Raw genomic sequence first — 23,338 nt, forward strand, 5'->3', positions numbered from 1 at the left:
CTAAGGCTCGCGAGCCATATAGCTCTTTTGATGGTTGCATATGGCTCGCCGATAAATCTAAATACATATTCTTGCTTTTTTCTGTTCATTTTCTGTCTGGGCTGCGGTTGGCGGAAGCGCAATTTTGATTGGATGACACTGACCGAGGTTGGTGGAAAGCGCAATTTTGATTGGGTGATACTGGCCGTCAGTTGAAACAGGTAAACGGCCCTTTAAATGAGCCTGAGAAGTAAAAACAAACTACACTGCAGCTTGAATACACTGAGGATTCACCTTTGTGGAGAGAAAATGTTCTGATTCTAATTTGCAAAGAAACAATACCATCGATGAAACAGTGGAATGTCAGTGACATTTTAACAAGCCCCATGTTAACGTTATCATCAATATACTTCTGTGGGAAGTATGTTGCATAGCAAGTGTGGAAGCTAATGAGTCGTGTGCAGGATAGCTAGCAGTAACTGTGCGTATGGAGCCGGCAAGTTGACTTTCATTCCGATCGTTCCGCTGGATTTTTACCAATCATAAGGAACGGAAAACCATTCATGTTAATGGTGAGTACAATCACAAAGTTATTTTAACTATTAAATTCTGACATTTTGTTGAAAAGTGGCCACGCGTGCGTCTGTGTGCGTGCATGTGTGTGTGCGCGCGCTTGCGTGTTGTGACTCTCACTGAAAAACATTTCTAAACATTTTACTTTTATGGCTCTCTACGTCAAAAAGGTTCCCGACCCCTGTACTAGCCAATCATAGTTTGTGAAAACTGCTCTGATCACACGCTGCAAGTGACAAGAGCATACTGGCCAAAGATAGCACACTATATCGGTAGTGAGGTGCGTAAGTAAATACAGTAAGACCTCAGCTTACGAACACTTTACCTTACGAACTTTTCGGTTTACGTACGTCAAATTTATGAAAATTAAACCTTGAAATACACACCCACCACGGCTGGCGGAGTGACCTTCGGATCTGGCGGAAGCACACGACCGAACAGCGCTCCAGCCGGCGCACCTTTCCACGCCCCCTCTCTCTGAATCCACACGTCGATCGCCTCTGAGGAGCTTTTTGCAGATAATTTTACTATTAGGAAATGAATGCAAGATAATCCCCTAATAATCACCGTCGAGGAAAAGAAGGAGATCATTGAGAAACACGAATGAGGTGTGCGTTTGTGGCGTCACATGTGCACACCGCGGCTGTCATGTGAATCTCAGCCTGACACATCTCTCACGCTGTGTGTCACTTCCCTGAGAGTAACTTTCTACGACCTGTCTACAAATAAAGAGGCGGTTACCGTTCACCATTGCTACCATCCTTCGCCTAAAAGCTTTACACAAAGGCGTTATTTAGTCGATGCTTTCACGTGACTAATGACACCGAAATTGTCACGTGCGAGTTGACAGCTGCGGCGGGGCCGCCGCTCGCGACCTCCGCCAGCTGAAGAAGACACTTCAATTTCATTTCATTTCAACAAGTCGCTGTCACCTCACCAGTAACATGATTACGACGCATCGCGCCTTGCTGCGTCTTGTGCTGGCAAGTCCAACAGTTTGCTTTGCCGGAGGTGACTGTTAGCCGCGATCGCGTAAGTTTGGTGCTTTCCGGCATCGCGAATGTGCGTGGTGTGCGTGTTGATCCCCTCATCACCGATACTGGGACATTTCAATGAGTCGCTGTCACCTCACTAGTGACATGATTATGACGCCTCGCTGTGTCTTGTTCTGGCAAGTTCAAGAGTTTGCTTTGCCGAGGTGATTGGTAGCAGCGATGGCGTAAGTTTGGTGCTTTCCGGGATCGCGAATGTGCCTGACGGATCGCCCCGCCCGCCTTCTTTTGTCGCGTTTTATTCCGCGTCTGTGGAATCATCGGACTCGCGCCTTTTGTTGAAATAAAATCTCTGCCAGCACTCTAAGTGGATGCGGATGACATCGAGGAGCTTGTTGCTGACCATAATGAGGTCCTCAACACAGAGGATTTAATTTGCCTTCAAGAGGAGAAGCAGAAGCAGGCCAGGAGGAGTTGATGTGCAGGCTTTTATTGAACAGTTCCATCCAGAAAAGGCTATGAGAATCATCAACATGATGAATGATAATGTGATGTGTCAGTTTTGTAAGATCTTACAAGTCAGAAAGCAACAAGAGTCAATTAAGAGCCATCAACGACCATCACAAATGTAAATAAAGTGACTTTATTATACAGTGCAGTGTATTTCTTTCATTACAATACAATAGCACATTTATTATACATATAATAACGCATGGTGTGTGTCGTTTTAAGTCTTATTTAGTTGAAAATTATATTTTATGGAGACCTGGGAACGGATTATTCTCATTTTAATGGTTTCCTATGGGATTATTTTGGGGGGATACACACTTTTCTCCTTACACACTCTGTCTGGGAACCAATTAAGTTCGTAAGCCAAGGTATCACTGTATATTGTGTTGATTTAATAGCCATTTTGTCAACCCACAATGGCTGAAGAAGGAGAAGAAATGGATTTGGTTGGAGATTTCCTGTTAAAGCCATTTTCAATACGGACTTTAAGAAAAAATGGATATCATAAACAGAGGTCGGTCAGTGATTTCCTAGCTACTGGTACCCTCTAGTGGACTTGTAGTAAATCACAGCACACTTTTTTCAATCTCGATTGATTCAGACGTAGCACTACTGAAGGCCTAGCGCTGCCCGCCACTGGTTTACAAAAGCGTGAGGGCACATCCTGCTTGCTCCACTTCATCTTGCATATCTAATATATCACGGTGGCGTGGGCACTGAACAGCAAGGCTCTATATTTCCGATGCCCTCTGAAGCCTCTGCCCAATTTCTTTCATCGCCTCGGGTCTTTCTATGCCACCTTTGCCATGGTAATGGACCAATCAGAGAGACTGCCCTTGACAATCTCACTTTGGCTCATTTTCATACCCCCTTTCCTCTCGCTCAGATTTATAACCTCGACTCCTTACAGCTCCAGATGTTTTGTTCTGCTTTTTACTCTCTGTAATTGCTAATTCAATCGGGTAGTAAAGGAGCAGATGCTCTCAGGATTTGAGCGTACCTGCGGGCTTCCTATGTTGTTTCGCCCTCGTTCAAGGAAACCGGATTTAGTGGAACACCGTGACTCGTAAATATAAGCTTTCAACATTACAATAAGCTAATTTTCTCATGTCGGAAGACACACAAATCTGCCCAGGTATCAGCTTCCATTACAGAGTGCATGGGTGTCTCCTTTAAAGGACCACCGACATCACTTTTTTGTTTCCTAACTAACATCAGAAAAACGTTTTATAGCATCTAAAATACCCAAAACACACAGTATGATATTTTTAGTCAAATGCAAAACACCAATAAAAATGACTTAAAGTGTCCAAAATCTGCAAAAAAATGAACCTGGAAGTGGCCAGTTTCAGAAGGTCCCGCCCCCTTGTTCGTGGTGTCACCCCGAGACGTCTTGCCTTGCTGGAGAATCAAAACAATGGCTTCAGATTCGGAGAATATGCTTTCTTGTTACTCATCCAGTTATGAATATGATTTAAATAGTTCTGAAGAGGAAAGCATACATGTTTGCAATCGATTAAAGAATTTATTCCGTGCCATTTTGACGTATCTGGGAGCGGGAAATGTAGCACCAAAAAGAGGCCGAAAATGGTGACAAAGCTCCGTGTAAGGAATTAATCCGCCCGTTTCCAAAGGCTGGTTAATTCCTTACACTTACGCTTTGTCTCCCTCTTCTGCCTCTTTTTGGTGCTACATGAAGTTTTCAGACCGAACAAAATACAGCAAAATGCATTGTTGTGATGGAAGGACTGCTACAATGTGTCCTTTTTTCGGTCAGGGGCGTTTATTCAGTGACATAACGTGAGGACTCGTCACCAACTCAAAAAGAAGACCTCCGGAATATTCAGCGCGAGTCTTAAAACGTAAAATATAGCTATATGCGGAGGAATCTTTGTAAAATACGCCCAGTAGAAGTCATTTGAAGCCATTTTACAAATTATGGACACAACTTGTCCGGAGATGTCGGTTGTCCTTTAAATCACAAATGCTGAGTTTAGCCAGTTTAATTCTGTCATCTTACTTTGGGAGTCTTAACTGTGGTGGGAGCCTCTTTCTGCAGTTTTATTTTATCATCTCTCATCCTTTTTCTCACCAGAGAAAGTGGCAGTCAAGTTCAGTTTGAAGAGAAAAATAAACAGACTGGTTATCCACAGGAATGGGAATGCTGCTTTTGTCCCATTAGGAACATCTGCGTGTGCGGTTTAAGATCACAGCAGGATGTGTGTGTGCGCGCGCGTGTGTGTGTGGGGGGGGGGGGTTGAGAAACAGAGAGAGAGAGAGAGAGAGAGAGAGAGAGAGAGAGAGAGAGAGAGAGAGAGAGAGAGAGAGAGAGAGAGAGAGAGAGAGAGACTGGGAATGGCACAGTTGGCTGATTTGCTTCGGACATTCACAACTTGCTTGCATATTGCATAATGAGATAGCTATCTTCTGTGTAATTGTGTACATAGCGGTGTGACGCATAGTTAAGCAAAACTTGACATATACAATGCTCGCTCACATGCCCAAACACAACACACACACCACAGTGGACCTGTCATGTGTCATGGAGACAGGGGTCAGATACTGCTTGATGTGTGTGAGGGTTATATCGCTTGGGAAAAGGACCTAAGATCTAACTGAGGCTGCAAAGGGGCCAACAAAAACAGAATGGTACAAAGCTGGAGACAGAACACTCACAGGGACAGAAGGGAAGTGGACTCCAGAATGACTCCACAGAAATACTCCACTCGACTGTTGTGAAACTCCAGTTAAATTGGGGAAAACATTAAGCAGGGTTATGAAATGACAACAAAGAAAACTAATAATCACGAAAATGTCATTTCTTTGTATATTTCCGAGTTGACGTGATGTTTATACGCACGTTTGTAATTGACTCACAATTTGGACTATCCCACTGACTTTCATTGACAGCACAACACTTGAATGTGCTTACACAAACGAATTCGAATGGTTTTGCTGATCGTGCTCAGGGAAATCATCTCGGTTGCAGAGATGTCTGAGTGCCCCCTAGCTGCTGATATTCCAATTACAAGTCATTTGATTGCTTTTTCTTATCAGGGGAAGCACAAAGGTCGTCGCTTGAAACATCCTGTGTCATATGATATGAGATGAATATGAACTACATTTTTTTCTTTTTGCTAATGTGAAACTGTAATCGCCTGATGTTGCTTTGTATCATCATAAGTATGTTTGCCTTTCAACAAGACCCCAGACTACCTACGCATCAGTGACCAGATTTCTGATCTTTCAGGACACATGGGCTTCTCAATCAAGTCTTTGATTGAATACTTTGCTCTCCTCAGCATTCACACTGTCTAAAAACACACAGGTTGTTGACAGAGTGTCTCGACTCCCGAGCAACATCATTTACCACTTAGGCCCCTCCCAGAGGAGCACGCCATGCCTAATGCGTGACAGATAGCTTGATAGCTCTGGGTTGTGTCGAGAAGTGCATGTCAATCAACAGCTCGCGTCAACGTCACAGAGGTAAAGTGTTCCAGAAAGATCTTTTTACTGAGTGCCTGTCTACCCATCGTCTAACACACATTCACACATGCACGATCACACATGGCCATTTCCATCTCAGCAATCACTTCTCCTAGAGTTCTGCTCTTCAGATGTGTAACGGTAATTGAGGTTGCTCCCACGGGTGCAGTGCATTCTGGGCCGTTAAGTGCTGTTTCTTGTTGTTCTTCTTCTCTCCAAAGGCTTGTATTTTGGCTATTGTGTTGTTTCCTCCCGCTATCCGGCAGTAGTTTAAGTCAGTGGCCGATTTACGCGTATCATTAGAGCGTCTTCTTGGATGGTGGCCTTTCGTCCCAGTGTTATATTAATCAATAGGACAAAAAGGTTTTGCATGTTTTTTTTTTTTTTGTATAAGCACACAAGTCACATGAGAATCGGATGCATATTTAAAAACATGACCAAACATCAAGTGCCAGTCATTTTATTATCCTTCCTCCTCATGAACTTCCTCTTCTATATCCAAACTGACACTCAAATCAGTCAAGTGTTCACATGCCACGCTGACCTCGCTGCTCGCCACATCAGGCCTGGCTTTTAGTGCGACCCGGTGACCTTTGTGTGTGTTGATGACGTCGTCTGTCCAGAAGAGGGAGTGATTGATCTGGATTGACACAAACAGCCAATTCTCGAGATGGCCTGTCACACAGCATCACTTGGCCATTGCATGCCTGAATGCTAGATGAGGAGGGAGTGAAAGTGAGGGAGCACAGCAGAAATGATGTGCTCACTTTCATGTGGCTGCAGCACATTCGGACACAAATGAAAGGTTTTGGTTGGACTGGGGAGCGTGAGAAGTTTGCTACAAAAATACACATGCAGACATCCAGCAAGAACAGTCACCCAACCTGAAAGTCATGGCATAAAATACACTCTTGCTCGTGGAGTGCAAATCAAACATATTTTATAATGTACCATCAAACAAATGGCTGATGACACATAAAATGTAATTATTAAAACTGAACAAAAGTACAATCATTATAGTGATGCACCCGAGGACGAATAAACCAAGATTATGTTTTTCAGAAGCATATCTCAACCTTTTGGGCTAAAGTACCTTTTGGGTGTCGTGTGGATTTTTTTAAGTGGGTATATGTGACAACTATAGCTAATCCTGTAGGAACGCCATTAGTCTCCCATTCGTGAACCCTGGACTTTGAATACAGACAAATCACTCACTATAATGGAAGAGCACCCCTCGCAGCCGAGTTTCCCATCCTTATGACCGATCCAGTGATCGGCCTCCTTCTTTCTCTTCCACATGTCTTCATTCCAAATCGCGAACATTGAGCTTCTAGAGCACCCAGCCACATCCGTGCTAGCATCCCCATGGCTAGCATTAGTTGATGAAGTGACTGGTGTTGGCGCTGACTGGTTGCTCAACTTTCTCACACAACATATCTATCTGAATTGGGTGTATGGATACTTGATAATATTAATATAGTATTTGCTAATTATATCTTCTTCTTTTCCTTTCGGCTTTTCCCTTCAAGGGGTCGCCACAGCGAATCAGTAACCTCCATCTTCAGAGGTATGATACGCATGTTTGTTTTGGCCAAGCTTTTACGTCGGATGCCCTTGCTGACACAACCCTCTGTATTTATCCGGGCTTACATTTAATTTCTAAGCGCCTTTCAAAACTCTCAAGGTCACTTTACAGTCACTTGATTTTTTTTCTTCTGCAGCTGAGCAGCGGCAGCCATTCGCACCAGCATTCACTCTCCCCGTCTTTCTCTTTCCGAAAATAAAAATCACTTTTTTTCTGTTTTTTTTTTTCTCTGTCATTTTAGTGCAGGGCTAAAACCGAAAGAAAAATTGAATGTGGCGTCGGGAGAAGTGGGTGGACGGCGTACGCCCGCATACCACGCCCAATACACCCCTGAGTCGAACTGGTGACACAATGTAGCTGATACATAAGTCTTAACCACGGGTGTCAAAGTGAAGGCCCAGGGGCCAAACCCGGTCTGATACATAATTTTATTTGGCCCGCGAAGGCAAGTCAAACTTGTGAAATTCCATGATGCTTGCTAAAGTCCGAACCAAAATGTCGAATTGTGCCATGTAAACCACAACAACACTCATTATTTTTTACTTCAGATTTGAAAAGTAGTTCTTCATTATTTTTGTTGTGCATTCTGTTATGGAAAATGTGGAGGGGATAAAACATCCGAATTGCTTCCCCAAATTCATAATGGTCCCCGTGAGGACACCGTAACTACAATGTGGCTCGCGGCAAAAAATGACTTTGACACCCTTGGTCTAAGCAGTTTTGCACTGATGTAATATGGAATCTTATACACTCATAAGAAAGGTGTGTGACAGAGCCGGGAGATCACACTGAAAAAATGTTTGCTTGCATTTGTATTAGAAGTCCTCACACACAAAAAAATCACCTCATATATTGAATAAACCTCATACGTTGTTTTACTTAACAACACGTTAAGAAAGAGTTTGTGTGCAATATATATATATATATATATAGTCCATGCAGTATGCTCTATATTTTCATAGCAGGCATTCAATCATCTTCTTCATCTTCCGGACCACTTAATCCTCACGAGGGTCATCGGGGGGGGTGCTATGCTGGAGCCTATCCCAGCCATTTTCAAGACACCACAAATTGGTTGCCACCCAATCTCAGGCATTCAATCATTTAAATTGGAATTAACTCATCTGTTGAGGTGTTGAGCTTTGGAACCTGGGGTCAAGTAACCTGCCATTGACTGGCAAATAGTTTAGGGTGTGTCCCCCTTACTGCCTAAAAAGAGCTGGGATAGGCTCCAGCATGCCCGCGATCCTCATGAGGATAAGATCGGAAAATGGATGGAAGGATGGATGAGTTAAGTAATCTCGGCTCCTTCATAACTGCTGTTGAGGAGTGCTTGAGAAAGGTACCGACTCCACCTTTTTACAATTCAAATTGCATGTTTTACTTGCATTTGCATACCCCTTTCACTGACACCTCTTACTGCATGCTTGCACATGTGCGATCTGGTCCCTGTGTGGGGTGCACCATGAAAATACTACCGAAGTCTGCCTCTTGAATTTGCCCTGAAGGTTTATAATCTAACCATGAATGCAATTGAAAGCATGAAAACGAGAAACAAATTTTAACTGGTCAAATGTGTTTATTGGATTGGATTGGATTTGCCTTTATTAGTCTCGCAGTGGAGACATTTACATTTCACAGCAGCAAAGCAAATTCATGGTTGATCGGGTTATTTTTCATCTAAACGTAATTGTAAGGTAATACAGTACTGTAGTCGCTAAATTTGTTTTGCACCCGCGGCACTACTATTTCGTAGTGCTATTGAGAAATGTTCGTGTGAAATGAAATGACGCCACGCAGTTGCGAATGACTGCATAACTTTTCTAGACGGCCTTGTGGTGCGTTTGCGCCTCCTGTCTGTTGAACGAGAGGTGTAACGACACTTTACTTTTTCCCCATTTCAAGGTTTGGTATCGGTGTTGGGCTCGACTAAAGCGTTTCAGCGAGGCGGAGAGCTTCCTTTGCACAGACCCAAGATGCTGAACATGTGGAAGGTTCGGGAGTTGGTTGACAAAGCGTGAGTATTTTGCAGATCGTTCGTTTTCTTTGAGTACAGTTTACCTGTTTGAAAGAGACACGTATCAAAAACTTTGACGTCACGTTGCTCGAACAAGTTAGCTAACCCCAAACGCTGCTAACCATAAATAGCGGATAGCACCCTGCACTACCACTGACACAATTTATATGGATGTGTCACTTTAGTGACAGCCGGTGTGAGATAGCTTGTACCGGCACGGCACTTGAATGCGTTGTTTGCTTTTCTTTCAGGTCAAGGCAGCTAGCAAACTTAGCCATATTGCTAATTCATTGGCGTCCTGGCTAGTTGGCTAACTGAGCAGGGTAGCCAGCTAAGCTAATTTGACAGCTTCGGATAATGAAATGAGAACGTTGTCCTGACCCAATCTCGACGCATAGCTTGAAATAATATGATTTAAATGCATCAATTTATCGTGTGGCGTGGCATTTATTCTACTTGTCGCTGAGTTTTACTCTCTATGGCCACTCTGTATCAATGGACACTATGTGCATGTGTACCATCCACTGTACTCAATACTCAAGGAATTTCGTCACACCAACATACATTTCCCGATAATATGGCACAAAATCTGCTACCCGATGTCCCAGGTTGGATCAGCAAATCCCAAGGTTGAAAATAAAACTAGAACTAAATGAATAAAATAAAAAGATGGGGGCACGCTAATTTACTGCACTATAACGTTAGTTACGTAAGACGTTTATGCTCTTAGTGTCAACAAGCCAAGCAAATTAGGTATAAATTCAGGCTGTTAACAAGCGAATTGATTGAACAAGCATTTCCAAATAATTCAGGCTTACACTGTGGTACTTGGGTGTCAGTTTATTATCATGTCAGTTGTGTTAAGCGTTAAGATTAAGCCAGAAGTAAATATTTATATTAGCCTTGAACTCAACCAGGAACTTGTAATTGTTTTCTTTTTACATTTAAAGATTTTCATATATCTTTTATTATTGCAATCCTACACCCAGGGTAATCTTCTACGACTGACCTTTTTTTCCCAAATTTGAGGACTAAAACTCAGAAAATATGAAATTGAAAGTACGTCAAAAATTGGCTGGTGGTGATGGTTACATTGTTTTGGAAGCATAATTTGATCATTTTAAGTATTAACACACAGAAATAAGTGTGCTATTCATCATTCATTTTGATGTTATATAATCAATGTAACATGTTTCTGACTCTTTGCTTCAGTTAGCTTTTATTTGTTTAGTTTGTTCACGTCATTCAAGATGGCTGAGTGTGTGAGTTGTAGCTTATCACTCTCTACGGAAGTGCTTGTGCTTCACTGTCAGTTCTCTTAGAAATGTGACTTCCACTTAATCACCAATATGATTTCTGAATGTTCCTTCAATAGGAGACAAGATGCTCAGTGTCATAAGAGGCTGAGCATACATACTTATCGTAGAACATACATAAAGGACTTGAAATTGATTCAATGTCGTAAAGTTTTATCAGGGTCATGACTGACTAATAATAATAATAATACATTTAATTTCTAACAACCTTCAAAACTCTCAAGGACACTATTTTTCATTTTTTAAAAGAAGAGGATGCACAAAACCGGGTTAGATGGAGGAAATTGTTTCGACCGCTGAAGGGAAAAGCCGAAAGGGAACGAAGAAGATTCCGTTTTTTAACAACAAATTTAAAAAAGATATTGTCGCCTTGGACTTATTTTTCCATGCCCATAAAATATTTTATGTTTTCCAAGTGTTTCCTGTCATGTGCAGCTGGATATAGCAATGCAGCATGTCTCGACAACCACAGAAATGACTACATCCGAGTTTGACTTCCACAGAATCAATGCTGCTTTTTCAAGCCTCTTGCTGAGGCTACATGATGGCATGTGCTGAAACCAAACATTACCATTTTGATGACTATCACAATGGTCCATCAAAGCCTTTTAACCGAGAGAGTTGCTTGTTCTTTAGCCACAAAAGGACATAAGTCTTCTTGTGCCGGTCCCAAGCCCGGATAAATACAGAGGGTTGTGTCACGTAGGGCATCTGACGTAAAAGCTTGGCCAAAACATGCCGATCAAACCTCTAAAGATGGAGGACACTGATTTGCTGTGGCGACCCCTGGAAGGGAAAAGCCGAAAGGAAAAGAAGAAGACAATGGTCCATCAAAGATGTTTGAGATCTCCCATTCTGAAAAGTTCACCACTTAGGAAAATGGAGTGCAAGGGTTACTACTGAGCACCACATCTTTTTTTTGTAAGTGTCTGTTATTTTGTGGTTTGATCTCTGCTTACTCATCAGCATTTTTGTTCCATTTTGTAACTGCTCAATGAGGTCAAATTCTAACCAGAAAGAGAAGTTGCATCGTGTTGTTCTGAGTGATCGAATGGATAAATTCACAACCTGTGCCATTAGTTCATGTTGTCAATTCAGAGTTTTTGAGACAACCGAACGACCGTCATGAATCACATTGTGCACGCTTCACTACCAATGTTGCTGTTCGTCTCCACAGTTTGTAGTTTTTACACTTACGTTTACAGTTAGACAAGCCCAATCTTATTTTGCTGGTAGACTTTTTAATTTTAATTTTATCTAAATGTCACCAAACAAGAGCTCTCTCATATGTCCTCATAAGGATTGTACTTGTCGGCACCCCTCTGTATCGTTTGGTGTCATTGTGTTTTTATTATTATATTTTTTTTATTACCGGAATCCAAGCCCTGGCAAGCAGTCCTGCATATTTCACTGTCCAGAAAAACTAAAGTGTATGTGAGTTTAGAATTACGTATTTTTTAGCGGTCCTTGTTTAAACAGTGACAGTGTCATTTGGATATTAAATACAGAACATGCTTTTCCACTTCAGCAACATTTTATGTGCATGTTACATGTCCTCTCTCTCCCCATCTGTCTCTTTTTTTTACTTTCCTTCACAGAACCAATGTGGTGATGAACTACTCAGAGGTGGAGTCTAAAGTCAGAGAGGCAACTAATGATGACCCATGGGGACCTTCAGGGCAACTGATGACTGAAATTTCAAGGTTAGCACAACAGTCTACGGTGTTAAGGGTTTGTTTGCTGTGCCCATTATTTTGCTGGTCCGTTATAATGTGAGAGACCATAGCTGTATATTGGGTTCCCTTTTTATTCATTGTGGCATAATGTTTCTCTCACCTCCAATATATTGACACGGGGAAAGAGGCGCCCTACCGGTCTGTCACGTTAGTTTTAGCAGCTAACTTAGGTGTGCCACCCATTACAGCGAAAGCCATTGATTGCTATCAAGAGTTTTTATAGTGGGTGGAGGTCGCTGTATGGGCTGGACGGGACATACGGGTTTGGTCAGTGTGAAATCCCCAGAATCAGTCTTGTGATTTGTAACAAATCAAACACTACCAACAATACATTCTTTCACTCGAGCATGCTGATACCCTTTTCAAAAGGCTTTGAAAACAAAGGAAGTTTGAATTGCTTTAAAAGAGATGACCATATATAAACCCGGATCCCTTAATGATGATGCAGTATAACCTTTTTTCTACCTTTCTATTTGTTGATGAGAAGGTTTCTTCAGCCGTCATCTGTACAAATTTGAAGGTTTCGGACGTTTCGCCTCCTATCCAAGAGGCTTCGTCAGCGAACTAAAGTCTGACTGGTCGTATCGGCCCTATTTACATATCCCTAATGTCCAGCCATGGCGCCGCCGGACACAGCTATGATAGGTCCCTACTCTCAGGTTGGGTGGAGCAGAGGACCACTCCCTGTGGCCCCACTGATTGTTCCTACATTCCGGACTAACGACTGGCCCATTTCCCCCACTCCCACCGGTATCACCTCATCAGCATTACGAAAGTTGCCTAACCTGTTTTGCCTAAGCAGGCTATTGTATGAACGATCCAAATTGAACCTCACCCCACCAGACCGGTTTAATGAAGGATTTTGTTGTTTCATAAGAATCGCTTCTTTTACCCCCCTTTCAAACCAACGATGTTCTTTCGCTAAGATTTTAACCTCATTGTCGTCAAATGAGTGGTTGCTAGCTTTTAGGTGCAAATGCACTGCCGATTGAGGCCCACTTGTATTATCCCTGCGATGTTGATAAAGTCTTTTTTTGAGAATTTGTTGAGTCTCCCCAGTGTACTGCTCTTTACAATTTTCATTCTTACAATGTATGGAATAAACTACATTACTTTGTTTTTCATTTGGTAGCCTATCTTTTGGATGCACTAATTTTTGCCTTAACGTGTTTATCGGTTTGAAATAAGTAGGAATTTTGTGTTGCCAAAGGACTCTTTGTAATTTTTCAGAAACTCCTGCAATGTAAGGTACTGCTACTCCTCTCCTTTTTGGCTTTCTATTTGTTTTATTTATTGCTCCTTCATTTTCTTTTTCTTTGTTGCTTTGTTGGTTTTTTATCTTGAATGGGGATATCTTGGTTGACCTTTATATTTGATAAATGGGAGGGAGTTTGTTTGGGCATATCATTTTATTGTATGCGGTTGATACAAAATATATATTTAGTTAAGAAAGTGTAACGAAAAATTAGAAAGTGGCTTTTCATGCAATTTATGGACCAAATAGAAGGTACTTTTTGCATCATTTTTAAAATTAATTAACCGGTAATCTAAATATTTTTTTCTTTGTCCCAAAAAATCCATATCTTTCAAGATCTAATTTACATGCATAATATTGATTCTATGCTTGCTCTTTCTTACATGGCATCACTTAAGTGAACTCATGTTGCCTGCTCATAATGTTTACAGGACATGACCAGATAAAATATTGGGTGTGATGCTGTCTGGATTAAAATATTTAATTTATCACCTATATCTTGCTTCTGTGCACGTGTCAATTTTCAGAGCAACCTTCATGTATGAGCAGTTCCCAGAGGTGATGAACATGCTGTGGACCCGCATGCTGAGAGATAACAAGAAGAACTGGAGGAGAGTCTACAAGGTTTGCTGGCCATGTACTGCAAACTCTTTGCAGAGAGACAGTGTGTGAAACAAGGGCAAAAACCCATGTTCATATTTGGTGGACCTTTTTAACAATGGGAGAAATATTACAATTTTACGACTCATTACACACACTTCAGCTATTGTTTGAATCTATTTAGATGTTTGATATTTTTAATACATGCTGAATTTTTGTCATCAGGGGAGGGAAAAAAGTCCCTCTTCATCATTTTGGGTCATATTGTTATCTGTCCTGTCTTGCAGTCCCTACTGCTGCTTGCTCATCTAATCAGGAATGGATCAGAGCGGGTTGTAACTAGTGCCAGAGAACATCTCTATGACTTGAGATCATTAGAAAGCTACCACTTTGTTGGTAAGTGCTTTCCTCTCCCTTCTTCAAATTAACTCTGGGCTTCCCTTTTGTAGTTTGGAGGAGGGGTGCATACGCCAGCATGTGAAGCCCCCCGCAGCTCATTGTCAATTTAATTCAAAGTTCTGCTTTGATAATGAGAGGCTTTTTTGGAACATGTTAATTAACAAACGCTTTAGTGTGAGCTATGATGACAGCTTTACTTATTACACACAAAGATGGTTCCCTAAATCTGCTTTCATTATTTTCAGCCGTGTGTGTCTAAGGTGCAAGAAGTAAGATCATTCATTTTCTGCTCAGCAAGTTCCTAGTGTTTGCGAGTCAGCACTATAAAAGTAACACATTTTTAAAATCAGTCCATTTTGTAATTCTACACTTGTGTACTGATCCTAGATGAGCATGGGAAGGACCAAGGAGTGAATGTGCGCCAGAAGGTGAAGGAGATGGTTGAGTTCGTCCAGGATGATGAAAGGCTGAGGGAAGAGCGGAAAAAAGCCAAGAAAAACAAAGATAAATATGTTGGTGTGTCTTCTGAAAGTAGAGGATACAGAGGCTACTGTAAGTCCATTTTTGGCCAATACAAACTAATCTCAGTCCATTTCATCAGGAAGAAATTATACAAAAAAGTCACTTGACCTAAAGATACCACTGTGATTTCCTCCAGCGGGGGACAAGTATGACTCTTCTGAAACCCGTCACCAGTGGGATGATGATTGGGAGAGTAACAAAGGGCAGTTTGCCTTCAGCGATAAGTTGGGAGAGATCAGTGACAAGATTGGAAGCACGATTGATGATACTATCAACAGGTTTAGGAAGAAGGACAGAGACGACTCACCAGACAGATTCAGGTAAGGGAATGAGTGCAAAATCTCAATGATCATCAAATATACATGTATCTATGTATCCCAGAGTAGTGTTCATGACTGCGGGAATGTGGTGTACCGCTCTTTGGAAGATCGCGAGGATACTTTAAACGACATACAGGGTGTTTTTAATGGCTGATTATTTGAGCAATAAAACATTGCAACTATGGAAGCATAAATCACAATTTTAGGCTCTATGAGGCCCGAGCAGCATACACGACAAGACTTTCTCTCACTTATTCACGTACTTTTCACCAAGCCTCCAAACAGTCAACAATTTATATGTATGTTCAGCACATGTGTTGCCACAAACAAATGCCTCTAGCTCAAAATTTAGATTTTCTGCCCCCGGACTTGTATATCATCACTATGGCAAACAGACTTCAATACAATATCCAAAATGTACCGATATCTCCAGCAGAGAATATTACGCATTGTCATTTCTGCAATTTGTTCATTTGCCCTCGACCAGTGACAACGAGGAGGACAGAGGCCGCTCGTCTCAAAATGGCAAAGAGTTCAAAGATGAAGAAGAGACCGTTACCACCAAGAGTGTACAAATAGTCCAAGCTACAGAGACGACAGCCACCCGCAAAAGAGGAGGCGTCCCATCAAAGAAAGTGGACTTGGGGGCGGCGGCCCAGTACACAGGAGACAAAAGCCCAAATACTACCACCAAACAGGTTGAGTGTGACTACAGTTAATATGGCTGCAAATACCATGCTATGCCCCGCCTCTGAGCTATATGTATTCTCTATTGCAGACACAATCGGCAGCTACACAGCCCTCGAGTAGTGGACTGGTTGATCTGCTTATGGTGGAGTCAACACCTACACAGCATCCTTCTGCTGGTATAATTTTGGGTTATGCTTTTTTAACTTTGTTTGGTGGTAATATTAGTGTCAGTTTAACTAGTTGTGGCTATTGCAGTTGTCAACACATCGCAGGTGAAAAAAATACCCTTTGGCGTGGGTGTTTAAAAAGATGAGCTGTGGTCACAACGACCCAACTTCCACTGGAAAACATCACAGTTTAAAAGATCGATTTTACAACCAGTTTGGTCTGTGTCAGCATCAAACTGCCTGTAAATGAAATGCCTTCATCAATACCTCCCCATCACGTGAATGGTACTGCAGTGTCAGGAAATGGAGTGGATTTGATTTGTTGAGTCTGTGCACCTGACTTTTCCAGGCAAAGGGAAATGCCGATCTGATGGCTTAACAAGCTAGCTGTCAAGCTACCTATCAAGCTAGCTTGCGTCACATTGACAGTTTGCGCACTTTCGCAATGTGCAGCTGCTGGTGCTAGCGTCAGAATTTGAGGACAGTTGGAGGAGGGAGCTAATGTATGGGAACTAAGTGCACCAGATATTTTTGGAGTAGTCCCCGGTGAATGGAGAGAGCGGGTGGACTGAACAGATGTCAGCACCCTTCCTTTCTGCCTAACATTTTTGAACACACTGAAGGAATGCTAACTGTCAGCTGAGCACCTGGAGCTCTTCCGTCAGATGGACATCTTTATGACTCTTCTCGTTGCAGACTTGATGAGTGGATTTGCCGACTTCTCTTCACCTGCTGCTTCTGCCGGACTTTCCGCAGGACCTGGTAGGATTCAAGGCTTCCTTTTAAGTGTGTGTTGTGCTATTGTAGCTTCTCCAGCATACTACTAGAATATTAAGAAGGAAAGCTGGCCATATGGCGCTTGCTACCTGCTCTGCATAACAAGAACAGACACACATCAGCTCCAGTTATGGATGACAAGGAGACAGATGAAGATGTGGTGTGCGTGTGTGTGTTGGGGTGGGAGCTAGAAAGACAACAAGTAGAATCAATTCCTTTAAATTTTAAAATGTGGCGTCAAATCTCCGAGAATATCATCTGTAAAAATGAACTGCACAAACAATGACTCAACTGTTGATTTTGCCAGGACATGTCTCTTTTATTTGTCCGGTTCACACAAATAACTTTTTTTTTCTTGCTCTTTCACCCCGCAGGCGCACCAGTCTCCAGCAACAATGGAGACTTCGGAGAGTGGAATGCATTCCCTGGTGGCCAGATGCCAGCATCTGCTCAGCCTGTGGACACCAGTGGGAATGACCTTTTTGGAGCCATGAAAGCCAGTTCTGCCCCCGCCCCCGCCGCCACTGTGGGCTCCAGTTCATCCTCAGCGGATCTATTTGACTTGATGGGGCCAACTCAGACATTTACTTCCTCTCAAAGCCTCAACTTCAGCATGAATAGTACACAGAGCATGAACACCACAGGCCTGCCTCAGTCAAGGTCACAGGTACGCGTGGTTGCACTCGTACACCAAAGCGTCTATTTTTAATAATTTATCCATCTGCTTAACATTACATGACATCAGTTTCATGCTAATAATTTATGGAGGAATTGCATTGACAGTGTTGGGGCACTGATATGAGCAGTTAATGTTACCTGACTGATGTGTGCGATTCAAAATGGGAAAGAGAGCATGTCTTGTAAAGAATACACAACATCCTCAATCACATCGATGAGAAGGTTTCTTCAGCCGTCATCTGTACAAAAGTGAAGGTTTCGGACGTTTCGCCTCCTATCCAAGAGGCTTCGTCAGTGAACTAAAGTCTGACTGGTCGTATCGGCCCCATTTATATATCCCTAATGTCCAGACATGGTGGCGCCGGACACAGCTATGATAGGTCCCTACTCTCAGGTTGGGAGGGGCGGGGGACCCCTCCCTGTGGCCCCACTGATTGTTCCTACATTCCTGACTAACGATTGGCCTATTACCCCCACTGCCCCCGGTATCACCTCATCAGCATAACGACCCTCATCAGCATTGCGAAAGTTGCCTAACCTGTTTTGCCTAAGCAGGCTATTGTATGAACGATCCAAATTGAACCTCACCCCACCAGACCGGTTTAATGAAGGATTTTGTTGTTTTATAAGAATCGCTTCTTTTACGCCCCTTTCAAACCATCTATGTTCTTTCGCTAAGATTTTAACCTCATTGTCGTCAAATGAGTGGTTGCTAGCTTTTAGGTGCAAATGTACTGCCGATTGAGGCCCACTAGTATTATCCCTAGGGATAATACTAGTGGGCCTCCCTAGGGATAATAGATACAGATAGCTGTGTCCGGCGCCACCATGTCTGGACATTAGGGATATATAAATGGGGCCGATACGACCAGTCAGACTTTAGTTCACTGACGAAGCCTCTTGGATAGGAGGCGAAACGTCCGAAACCTTCACTTTTGTACAGATGACGGCTGAAGAAACCTTCTCATCGATGGACCACTCCTGTACGACTGAGAGCTTACACAGACGTATCCTCAATCACAATAATGTGAGCATCATATAAGAACATTTGTGCTATAATCAATAAATACCTTTTAATTACAACTATGAAAATAAAGCCTTTGGGGAGTGGTTTAAAAAAACTATTGGAACAAAATGAAATTGATCATAGATACCTTAATAAAAACAACAAAACATGACTTCTTTGTGGAGTTTGGAATTGTACGTTTAAATATGTTCTTGTAAAATGTAAGCAGAGATAACTGTTTTTTGGCATTAAGTACAAGGAGAGGCGATGTGACCTTCTGTGACATCTGCTGTCGTAATTGCTAAAAAATGTTGCCTCTGGAGACGCATCATTTTGCTAGTCCATTTTTTTATCACCTCCAAAAGAAACAATGGGATCAAGAGAAACATGACAGTGAAGAAAACAAAAGAAATAATTACTTCAACACAGTCATATGATCAAGGTGATTATTATGCACAGTACAATGTCTAAATAGGATGTGAGGAAATATATTGTATGGCTGGAGATGAAGGTACATAAATACATGATTGAATTTCCTAAAATAACAAACATTCCTGCTACTCAATCAATAGACATACAGAACCTTTCCAAAAAAATAAGATCATGGAAAATGTATTTTCATATTTCCATCCAAAAAGATGAAACATTGAAGATTGAACATTGATGCCCTGCAAAATCTGGGCTAAGTTGTAGCATGGAATCATTCTCTCAAAATGTGAATTTTCTCTGCCAAGAACAAAGAAGCGACTTGTGTCATTAGACTATTGTTGCTCACACCGTATCAAGATTACGATTTCTTCAATGTTGTAATAACCCATTGTTTATTTATTTAATTATTTATGACAAAGCCTTATGTGGTTAAGACTGCTCTTTCAAGGTCCATTTTTATTGACTCTTTTGCCAGCCGCTACAGAACATTGGGACGTCTCTACAACCGCAGACTGCTCAGCAGGGAGTCGTTTCTCAGGGCGTTGCAGCCAAAGCGTCGCTCCCTTCCACCTGGTCAGACCACTCGGTGAACATCAGCCTCGACTCGCTAGGACCTGGCATGCAGGCGCCCAAGCAGAGTCAACCTTCCCTCAACACACTCCAACAAGGTAAAGGAGAGACGTTGACAAAAATGTTAACTCTATAACATACTGCAGCTGTTTTTTGTGTCCCTTTTAAGGACAACCGACACCTTCGGACAAGTTGCATCCATAATTTGTAAAATCACTTCAAATGACTTCTTCTGAGTGCCACCACCGCATATAGCTATATTTTTCGTTTTAAGACTCACGCTGAATACTCAAGAAGTCTTGTTTTCGAGTTGATGACGATGCCCAAAGTGACATCACATTCGGAACGCCCCTGACTGAGAAAGCGACACACAACACATTTTGGGTACTTTTTTTTTCATCTGAAAACACCGTGTTGATCGTGAAATTAGAAGGAAAACTACATAAATAATGCGATGGTGAATCGCGTGTCGCAGCCAATTGCGGTAACACGCATAAAAAAGATGTAAGTTTACACAAATTCACAGCGCACAAATCAGCCCATTTCATATACTGGACGAAACGCAGCTTGTGCGCCATCTTGTGTAGTTTCTTGACGCTACATCGGAGTCCAGATCTTCACCGGTTTCATCGCTTGTAGCCAGCTCGAATTGATACGGAAGGACTTCTTTAATCGATTGCAAACATTTATGCTTTCCTCTTCAGAACTATTTGAATCATATTCATAACTGGATGAGTAAGAAGAAGACATCTTCTCCGAATCTGAACTCTCTGAAGCCATTGTTTTGATTCTGGAGCAAGGCAGTGTGTGACCCATAGTGACGTCACGAACAAGGGGGCGGGACTTTCTGAATCTCCCCAGTTTCTAGCTCATTTGTGGCAGTTTTGGGACACTTTAAGTCATTTTTATTGGTGTTTTGCATTTGACTAAAAATATCAACCTGCGTGTTTTGGGTATTTTAGATGCTATAAAACGTTTTTCTGATGTCAGTTAGGAAACAAAAAAATGGTGTTGGTTGTCCTTTAATAATACAGTGCAGTCTGTGATAGCATTCAACAAGGAATGAATTAACATCTGTGTTGGTGGACCATTTTAACATTCTTAAAATATATTCGCCGCCAGTAATTTGCTCTGAAACAGAACTTGGATCCAGTGGAACCTCAGTCCACTAATAAAATGGTTTTGTCAATTGAAATATCGCTGTGTGTGCATGTGAGTGTGCACCAAAAAAAACCAGTTGAATGTAACTTGTTTAATACATTGCAGGCAACCAGGCCAATGCCAGCATGCTGTCACAGGGATTTTCGACGATGAGCCTTGGACCCTCGGCAATCAGACCGCCTGTCAATGCTATGATGCACCCCGGTGCTGGAATGGGAATGGCGCCCAATCCTGGAATGATGGTCATGGGGATGCCCCCCAACCAGCCAATGATGGGGATGTCAATGGCTTCCAACCAGGGCATGATGGGGATGGGCATGCACATGGGAGGGGTGACGATGGCGATGCCCGGTGCCATGGGAATGGGAATGAACCCGGCAATGGTTCAGCAGTCCAAACATGACAGTTTTGCTGACTTTGGAAATTTTGGGAAGTGATGAAGAGCACGGATGAGCCAAGAGGTCATTGGTGATGGATTGTTCTGAGCTTCAAACAAAGACTACTTGAATAATGTCAACTCCCACTCTACCAACACCCTGAAATCTCTTTCTTTTAAGCAAATCTAAATGAGTGTGTGTGTGTGTGTGTGCGCGCGCGCGTGCGAATGCATGTGTGTGCTGTTTGAACCAATGATCAATGCGGACTTCAGGCGGCGACTGTAAATTTTGTGCCTTGCTGGTCATGAATGTCAGTTGTTTGCTTTTGTAACCTCAATCAAACGGAATCAACAGAATAGCAAAAATGGATGTATGTAGATATATATATCTTGGTAGATGCATCACTTTTTGAGATGCCTCCTATTGAATTATGATTTTGGTGAACATGATCAGCTGTTTTTAACTTACAAGTTACCTCTCATTTTGTCCTCTGTCTTCCTTAGCCCGTCAATAGAAATCTCCATCTCTTTCCTCGAAGCTAGAAAGAACTTTGATCCACAGCGAGTTGGAGTTGGCTGCTAACAGTTACGCCATCCACACAAAAGCGTTTTGAATGAAGAGCACATTGTTACCTTCTCTTCAACTTGCCAAGATGAACCTTTGGCAGCAAAAAGCAGTTTCCCCCATTCCAGACCCCCCTTTGTTACTGGTACAATGTTATGGCTCTTCTTGTTGCTGTACATATATAAATTACTTCTAAAAAAAAGAGTATGATTGGTTTGCATTCAAAGAAGATAATCAGTACTTGCAGGGCAATGTTCTTTTTCTTTCCCACCTCCCCCTCCCAAGTACAACCCAGAGTGCCTGTGAGACCTTTGCCTTTCCTCTTCTGTTCATTTCCATAAAGAAGACAATATGACCATGCAGTGTTCAAGGCAGCAACCACACCATGTACAAATAATGCTAGTTTGTACTCGTGCCTCAAGCCAAGTAAACTGTCAGTACACCAAGGCAGTTGTCTTAACTCGTTCACTCAAGCGGTTTGTACCTTCGACGTTACATCTACTCCACCTTTTTTTCTTGTGTCATTCTGTTGGCGCTAACTGTTTGCCGATTGCATCACAATTGCGTCAAACTTATGATTTCCACATTTTACAACAGCTCCAATGCAGTATTTGTCTGGGCGTGTGTACGTGTGTGCTTTTCCATTACGAATTAAGCAGATGAGCAAGAGGATTGAACTGGTGCCGATCCTTTGGGTGTACATACCAGGCACGGCTCCTCGCTGGATGGACCAAGTGCCTCCTGACCCTTGAAACTGTAACATGACATCAATCTTGGGTGCCTGATTTTTTTTTTCATTTGATATATAATTTACACGCCAGAGTATAAGGATGTGGATCCTGCAGCTTTGGAGGGCCTCTAGAGGTCTTACAATGTAGCCTTTTATTATTGAAGTCTGGAGCATGACAATGACCAAAATCGTTTTCTTTCACTAGTTTCTTTTATCCATTTTTTTCTATTTTTGATCATCTGTCAGTAAGAATTGGGTTGTTGTAGAAACACTAGTATATGCAAATATCAAAAAGAAAGTACTTGGAGGATTTTTGCATTATTCCCATTTTGATTTACACAGCAATATTGCTTATCCACAACATTAAACCGTTGATTGAAATAATGTAATGGCCTGTGTTTTGGTGCGTTTTGTCATTTGCATCATTAGAAAGAGCTTAAAGCAGTGCAAGTGGAATGTATGTAATGTAGAAATTACTTTAAGTTCATGTCAACGTGATCAACAGTATATCAGGCAGGTGAAGAGTCAAAGCCTAAGGACACGTAGGCTGTAGATTGAAGCAGTGTTGAGAACTTCGGATAGTCATCTCCATTGTGACTACATAATTGTTTGACCTTCTATTGTCATGGCTCACTAATGGCAACATTTATAGTCCGAACTAATTTATGTTTTCTAATTGCAGTAGATGGCGTATTAAGTGAGTTTTGCTCTTGGACATATTGTACTAGCTTGTGGAAGAGATGGCTGCATAAAATTGTGTGTTTTTTTTTTTTTTATGACAACAGAACATTTACCTGGGCTCAAAAGGAAAGTAAACATCTGGTATGTTTTATTATTTTTAATTAATTGAGAAATGACAACTGAGAACGGCTGCCTGCTACCCTGGATTTTTTTACATG

At 42.0% G+C, this 23,338-nt stretch overlaps 1 protein-coding gene across 1 annotated transcript; it reads left to right on the forward strand.

Moving 5' to 3' along the window:
* The first annotated feature begins 8,977 nt into the window (after nucleotides 1–8,977).
* On the forward strand, nucleotides 8,978–22,828 carry clint1a (clathrin interactor 1a). The gene is made up of 12 exons (XM_088989665.1): nucleotides 8,978–9,142; nucleotides 12,057–12,161; nucleotides 13,977–14,073; nucleotides 14,337–14,445; nucleotides 14,836–15,000; nucleotides 15,107–15,290; nucleotides 15,778–15,988; nucleotides 16,069–16,156; nucleotides 16,844–16,909; nucleotides 17,299–17,591; nucleotides 19,513–19,705; nucleotides 20,874–22,828. The coding sequence occupies exons 1-12, from the start codon at nucleotides 9,102–9,104 to the stop codon at nucleotides 21,203–21,205; spliced, it is 1,884 nt and encodes a 627-aa protein (XP_088845791.1). The 5' UTR covers nucleotides 8,978–9,101; the 3' UTR covers nucleotides 21,206–22,828.
* The last annotated feature ends 510 nt before the right edge of the window (nucleotides 22,829–23,338 follow it).

Source organism: Hippocampus bargibanti, linkage group LG02 (assembly GCF_051943395.1).
Source record: "Hippocampus bargibanti isolate YZ-2025 linkage group LG02, ASM5194339v1, whole genome shotgun sequence".
Lineage (NCBI taxonomy): Eukaryota > Metazoa > Chordata > Actinopteri > Syngnathiformes > Syngnathidae > Hippocampus > Hippocampus bargibanti.